Source organism: Alosa sapidissima, chromosome 5 (assembly GCF_018492685.1).
Source record: "Alosa sapidissima isolate fAloSap1 chromosome 5, fAloSap1.pri, whole genome shotgun sequence".
NCBI lineage: Eukaryota > Metazoa > Chordata > Actinopteri > Clupeiformes > Clupeidae > Alosa > Alosa sapidissima.
In genome coordinates this window covers 20,809,994-20,817,493 of record NC_055961.1, presented here as the reverse complement: position 1 = coordinate 20,817,493, position 7,500 = coordinate 20,809,994, and the positions used below count along the sequence as shown (strand labels likewise).

The following is a 7,500-nucleotide window of genomic DNA, read 5'->3' as shown; positions in this document are numbered from 1 at the left end:
TGCTTAAAAGTGACATGTGACTCTAATGGAAGGATAGGTATGCGGCGTACTGGTCCAGAGACAGGAAATGGCCTGATTACAGGAAATGACCTGATGAATGACAATGACCTGATGGAGAATGGGAAGCTAACCCTAACGAAGGTCAGCCCAGCAGCACGCTAAGTGTTGAAATTCGAACGAAGCTGTGAGCGGGCATCACTCACACACACACAAACACACACACACACACACAACACACACACACACACACACACACACTTGTCCGGCCGGCATGACCGAGTCGGTGAATAGAGTTGTGTTAATAATGCATGTGACACCGTGACCTGTTCCATTTACCTCGCTGGAACGCCAGGGCAGCCTCCCTCTTGCACTGGCCGCGCATCGCTCTCCTCCGCTCTTCCCTGCTCGCCTGGCAGACGTTCTGGTTCCCCTCAATACCCCTGAGATAGAGCTGAAAGCCTCGCTTCCTTTGAGGCCGCCCGGTCGGAGGCAATTTTAAGGTCCTTTCCAGAGGATGGAAGGGCGTGTTGAGTGTCAACTCCTAGAGACCTGAAGGGCCCCGGGGAAAGAACAATGCTCCGAAATAAAAGCTTTTTATTTGTCGGCAGAAGCAGCTCTCAAACGCGGAATAACTAACATGAAACCTTTATGAAGGTGTTGCCTTCTGCTGTGTGGTTAAGGCCGAGGCATGAACGTTCATGTTGAAGAACAGTGACCTTTCTGCATTCTCCAACAGCGTAGCATATGTTATGACTTTTTGTTTTGACTTTATATATTATATAATATAAGATTTGGTAGATAAATTACAAAAAATTGGAAAAAATCGGTATTATTTAAATTGGTCTCTAAATAATTTACTGCATATCGTATGTGTATCACACATGTTCTTGTTGTCCTCTGAGAGCTAACTTTCTCAGCATCCTTGACTATCCAAAGATTCTCTGAGTGGCACTCTCAAAGTCTACTTGAGGAAATGCGGCTCCATATTTTGTCCTCATTTGTTTTACACTAATAAATATCGATACTCCATAAATGGGAAATGTTAAGGGATTTTTGGGGAGGTCTGGATCGATGGCAGGGAGTGCTCTGATCACATTATCTCCAGATAGCCATTTGCATTCGCTCTATAGAAGACAGGGTAGTAAAGTCCCATATCCAAAAGGTTGATGCGTAATTATTGAATGAAGATGAGTAAATCAAATCAGGCCTGGGTCAAAAAAACAGGGTGAATCAATGAAATTCAATTTAAGCTCTTCAGCCAAAGTCAGGTTCTTTAAACGTATTAAAGAAATAAATGATGCGATTTTAATATGGGTCTTCTCAGAACTGCCTACCCCGTCTGTGTGGGCTGTGCTTCGGGGCCATGGGGGGGGGGGGGGGGGGGGGTGTTAGGGGCTTGGCTGCTTTGTGTTGTTGCTTTTACTCTGAAGTCTGAATGTCTTTAAAGTGGGCAGGCAGCCTGTGATGGTTTGCGTCCATCCTATTACCCTTCAAACTCCATAAGAGCAAACTTTGAGAAAGAAGTGCTTATGAATTGAGTTACCCTTCTCTTAGTCCGTAGGGGAAGTAACTGGCATAACTTTAAAGCCTTTAAGTGATTTTTAAGCATCCCTGCCCTCTATGTGTGTGTGTGTGCATGTGCACGTGCATATGCATGTGTGTGTACGTGTGTGTGTGTGTGTGTGTGTGTGTGTGTGTGTGTGTGTGTGTGTGTGTGTGTGTGTGTGTGTGTGTGTGTGTGCATGTGTCGGAAGTGTGTCATTAAACTGCCACAATTTCCTCTTAACAAGTCTGAAACTCCTTTAAAAGCTCTTATCAGGAAGACAAATTTCCCCTCAATAACAGCCTTAATTGCATCTGGATAAACAATAGATTTAACACAGTTAAGCAAAAGAGCCGTCTGTCTGACATCTCCCCTCACAACAGGAGATTCTGAGCGAGAGTCGTGCTCTCGATTCATCTCTGTCTGATATAGAACCTGATTGTTACTGGTCTCATTGAATCTGATGAGATTTGCAACTTCGGCCCTGAGAAGGGAGATTATTAAAAATCCCCAGCGCTGGTGAATGAATGGAAGATGGCTTCAACCTCTCAGCAATATGAAGTAATAATGCCCATAAGGTTTAATGGGTTTTTGAATCAGACACTGAAGACTATAGGAAGGCTCACACATTTCACTTGTGTCTGGGTGCTTGTGTGTTGTATGATCCTATCTCCTTTTGATATACTGTAGTTGAAACTGAAGCAATGCTGGGATTTTGATGCAAAATAATAATTTGTCGCCACACACAGTCACATACACATTCACTCTCATGTACATTGACACACACGCTTCTTCTAGTCTGTTTTTGGGTCCTGTCCAGCTGTTTCCAGCAGTATGAATGTTAAATCCTAACTCTTGGCATTCCTTGGCAAACTCTCGTATAAAAATAAAAAACACTCCACACTTTTTCAGCATAGTATCTTTTTCAGGGATCGTAGTGGAAATACTGAAAGCGTGGCATGATCTGATCTACCGTATAATGACTGTGAAAGACGGATAGAGCAGCTGGCTGATACGAGTGTGCACATCAGTACTGACATCAGTACTGACAATACTGTCAGTAAATGGTTTTATATCTGATGGAATACTGTTGGCTGATTTCTGAGCCCCCTCAATATATCAACTGTGGGATCATCCCACCAACCATCTGCCAACCATGGGGACTGGTCAGCAGCTCGGCCAACTCTCCAAGCCACTCAGGGACCACTCCTCTCTCAGCTCTGAGGGATGAGACATTTATCTAAGGGTAAAATGCTTCAATTGGACTAGAAAGCAGCGATTAATAGTGTCTCTCTTTTTCTGCCTTTCCCCACTTTCCTCTTTATCTGTCCCCGTCTCTTGTCTCTATATCCCTCTCTCTCTCTCTCTCTCTCTCTCTCTCTCTCTCTCTCTCTCTCTCTCTGCAGACCTTGCAAACAGTCCCGGGGCACAGTTCACGTTCAAGCCCCTGCCGCCACCGCCTCCGCCCCCGCACGCCTGCACGTGTGCCCGCCCGGTGCCCCCGCCGTCCACCGAGGGCCCGCAGCGGAACACCCTGCCCTCGCGCTGCCAGCCGCTCGACCTGGCCAGCAAGACGGCCGAGGAGCTGGGCCAGCCACAGAACAGCTGGGCTCTCAACAGCAACATCCCTCTGGAGACCAGGTGAGAGGGAGAGAGAGTGAGAGTGAGAGAGGGAGGAAAAGAGAGAGAGAGAGAGAGAGGGAGGGAGAGGGACAAAGAAAGAGAGAGAGAGAGAGAGAGAGAGAGAGAGAGAGCGATAGGTCCATCTGCTACAGTGCACACTCATTCACTGACACACCTGTCAAAACACAGTGGATGTCATTCCATTACATGCACAAATATAGACTTACACACACACACCATGCACACACACACACACACACACACACACACACACACACACACACACACACACACACACACACACACACACACACACACACACTCTTTCAGAATGGCTGTTCCACTATTGGCTATATGCAGCCATACAGTACTGTGTAATTTAACTACATCTGAAGCGGTGAGAGTCAGTTCAAACAAAGCAATGGCCGGCGAGATCACACCCTACCTCAGGAAGTCCAGGCAAACCCAGTGTGTTAAAAGACTGACCCTCACTCTGCCCCTCAGCAGCTCTCTGCATTTCATTAATGCAAAATGTAATCTAGAAATGCACCTTTCAAGTTTCATGAAAATCGGAAGAGTATTTTTGTATAATCCTGTTTACAGACAAACAAACAAAACAAGCAAACACCGAAATTATAACCTCCTTGGCAGGGGGAATAATGCCTCTTCGCAAGGCACAGATGCAGGCAATTAGGATTTATGTAAAGTAGTGATTATTAGGAATGCCATGTCCCCGAATCAGCCCTTATAAAATGAGGTCATACCAGCCATATGGGTGTCCTAATTCCTCTTGGTCTAACATATGACCAGTCTAACATAGGACCAGTTTGTATCTGTGGAATGGGAATATGGAATGGAAGAAACTCTCTTTAAATGATAACTCTTGAACATGTTGTCTAGTAGACTGTGAGCCAGCAGGGCTGATAACAGATAACAGACAGGAAATTCAGGAAGAGGCGCTGAGCGCCATTTCCTGTCTGCAGATCGAAGTTCAAATAGAATCTCGGCTTTCTTCCCTCTCTGAGTGACACGGCTCTTTTCACCAGCGCAGGGGTCAAAAATGGAAAATATGAAATAAAAGATGCAGCAGTGTGAGTACACAGGACTGTGGATGGCCACCCGTTACGCGCCTGGATCAAAGGTTGAGAAATTCTATTAACAGACGGTGATGGCATTTCTGCTGTTCTTCTGCATGTGAGCGTGAGGACTCAGAGAGACCAATCTGGGCTGTTTAGTCTTCCTTTTGTTCCCTTTGGAGGAGAGTTCATTAGAGCCGCATGACAGGACTATTGTCTTTCGAAAGCCACAGGCCACCAGGAGGACACAAAGGAAAGGGTTAAAAGAGAAAGGACGGATGAATGGAATGATGTCTTTGCCGTGTGGTGAAAGGGGAAAAGATAGAAAGGTAAATAAATGATGAAAGGGGAAGTGTTTAGTGTGGAGTGAAAATGAAGCCGTCTGCTCCAGGAGATTGGTTTTCTGGGGAAGAATCACTCCCCAAATATGAAGGGAAAGGGCCTGGGAGGAGGAGGAGGAGGAGGAGGAGGAGGAAGGAGTCACAAAGTCTGGGGAAAGAAGAGATGGCAGGATAAAGATGAGACTTTGAATGAGACGTCCATCAAACCGAACAAAATAAAAACAAAACAAATAAAAGACCATATCTGTGCTCATGAGGAAAAAAAATGGCAGGAAGCACATATGAAAAAATACAGGAAGAATTACATTATTCAATGTTTATTACTTTAGTGTGAAAATATAAAATTGGGTCCCAGACTCCCTCAAAATAGGGAAAAACATTGCAACCACTTCAAAGCACAGTGAAGCAAGATGTATCCCAACCGGCCAGTATGCCGTATTTAAAATCCAGGGTCGTCCTCTACAGTGTCCGCCCTTCCCACACCAGCGGACTGCACTGGAAAAGTGTTCTGGAGCCGCCAACTAAACTCAGTGCCAGATGCCGCTGTCTGACAGATTCCCCTCCCGTCTTTGATTTTTAGTTTCTTTAGTGTTTTTTTTTTATTTTTTACTCTTATCCAAATTCAGTGTGTACCGCAAGTATGAATTAATAAAGTCGGGGCAAAACGAGCTCAACAAAAACAGCATTGCATCTGACGATGAAATATTTACATGTACTGTATGCAACATCAAGGTAAAATCTGACTCTCTTGACAGGTAAAGCCATGTTTGGTTTTATCCAAGAAACTTTAGATACTGTGTCCTCAGAGTGCTGACAGATGCTAAAGGACCATTTTAAGTAAAGTCTCGTAGAAAATAAACTTTATGGATTGTGACTTTGTAACAAAAATATATGCATTTGATTGTCTCTGGTTTGCAGAAAACTGCTGAAAATTCCAGTATCCTTTTGAAAAGTTGAGGGAAACATTTTGTTTGTAAAATTGTTATTTAGGAGAAGTCAAAAGCTCCTGTGCGATTAGAGCTCACCTCCATTCAATTTGTCAGACCCCTGGTCTGCATACACTGTAGTTTTACCCAAGAATCTGCTAGCACAATGTAATGTAACCTATAATCCCCACTGATGACTGATGCTCTAGTTCAGGAGCTTGGCATTGAGTTAGACATTCATCAGTGAGTTTGTAGGAAAACGGCAAAGTGTATCACCACAGATGAAAGCAGTGTGTAGCCGCCCGTAGTCACCACTGCAGTAGAAAGAATCTGAGCCCAGCTTGACCTAGAGAGGAGTGCCGTCGAGCCCAAGGAGTGACTGAGGGTCTGTGTGAGGATTCCGTGGGATGGCTACCGTGGGATGGCTACCGTGGGGTCAATCTCTCCTCGTCTCCTGTTCCCTTTTAGGGTGCTGTCAAATAAAGGTCACTTAGAGTTTGTTTGGTCAAAGACCAACATAATGCTTCATATTTGCTGATGCTCCGTGTGGTCCTCAGCGTGATCCGAGACAATTGGCCCCTCAGTCGATAGGCATACGTGACAGGCTGACTCCACTGGTGTTGATGAGCGCAGTCAGCTCCCCTCATCATAGCACGGCTTGATTGAATTGGGAGGGTTATTGGTGTCTTTGCTGTTCTTGAGGGCTTAGAAATTTACCAATCCTGCTCGTGATATTGATTGCCATGCACTCAGCTTGTCATAATATTTGTCCCCAGAAGGTGTTAAAGTGCTTGTGTATCTTCCCATTGTAAAACCCACACCACTAACATAGTTGAATTGCCTCTGGCTGGTGGTCAGTGCCGTCCACTCTTAGCAAACCTACTGCATAGGGAGACAGGATCGACCCGAGCGCTCAGATAGTGCAGTTTTATAATAAGCTTTTACAAGCTTACAGCATACCTCATAACTCTGACTGTAATAGCAAAGACATTTTATCTTAGGGTAACGCTATGCTTCAATTGGAGTACAAAGCAGCATATAATAGAGTGTCTCTCTCTCTCTCGTCTCTGTCTCCTCTCCGTCTCTCTCTACTGGGCACGCTCAGATCTACAGATCTATTTAATTAGACTGACTCCTAATTGCAACAGTCTGCCAGGACGGGCATCTGTTGCGGAGACAGATTGTTTTTAAACCAGTCATTTCTCTTTTTATTTCATGTCCCTTTTTAAACTCCATTATTGAGACTGAAATTCTTTTTAAGACTTTAGAAGCAGCGCGTTTGAAGTCATAAATTGTTTTCTCCTCGTGTTTAATTAAACGCAGTGCCGCGGCCGGCGTCTTGAACAGGAGCGCGGAGTGGAGGGTGGAGTCACCTGCTGTGGTGCACTATTGCGGTCTGGAGGGACTCGACAAAACGTAAGAAGTCATTTCTGTAGAAAACCTCTAATGCAAGGCTTTTGTGCTGTTGAAAGAGATGGACCAATTAATGGGCAGGCAATCGGCATGGCTAGCCGAGCCAACAAAAAAAAAAAACTGCCCGTCAGTATCAGCTAGCAATTTAGCTCTTCATCTTGGTGTGTATCTGTGCTTTTTTTTCTTCATAATTCAAGGGTGCACAATACTAAAACCTTTAGATGTGAATGAGAACATGTGAATGAGAGTGTGAGTGTAGATTTTTAAAAATAAAATGTTCATTTTCTGTTTTAAATAAATGGATACTTTAGCACCAAGCAATTACAACCTGCGCAAGCCATCACTTTTTCCAAACAATAACCTACTGATATTGACCTATAATTTCCACATCTGTGCGTTAGCTGTAGCATGTGCTATATATAGTCTCTGCAGGGGACAAAAGCACTGGGACTGGCCTTACACTGGTGATGCTGCATTTGCTTCCCTGTACATTGGTGTGATTTCTCTAGCTGAAATGGTGGTAGAGTGTGAAAGCACACCGCTAACACCTTCTCTGCTAGCTGTTAATGGACTGGCAC

General features: G+C 44.6%; 1 protein-coding gene across 1 annotated transcript in view; it reads left to right on the top strand.

Annotated features, from left to right (window-relative positions):
• tenm1 (teneurin transmembrane protein 1) overlaps positions 1-7,500 on the top strand; it is a 173,947-nt gene that overhangs the window by 88,734 nt on the left and 77,713 nt on the right. The window contains exons 4-5 of the mRNA XM_042093027.1: positions 2,950-3,184; positions 6,833-6,925. Of these exons, the coding sequence (XP_041948961.1) occupies positions 2,950-3,184; positions 6,833-6,925 (328 nt within the window). The remainder of the gene's footprint in view (positions 1-2,949; positions 3,185-6,832; positions 6,926-7,500) is intronic.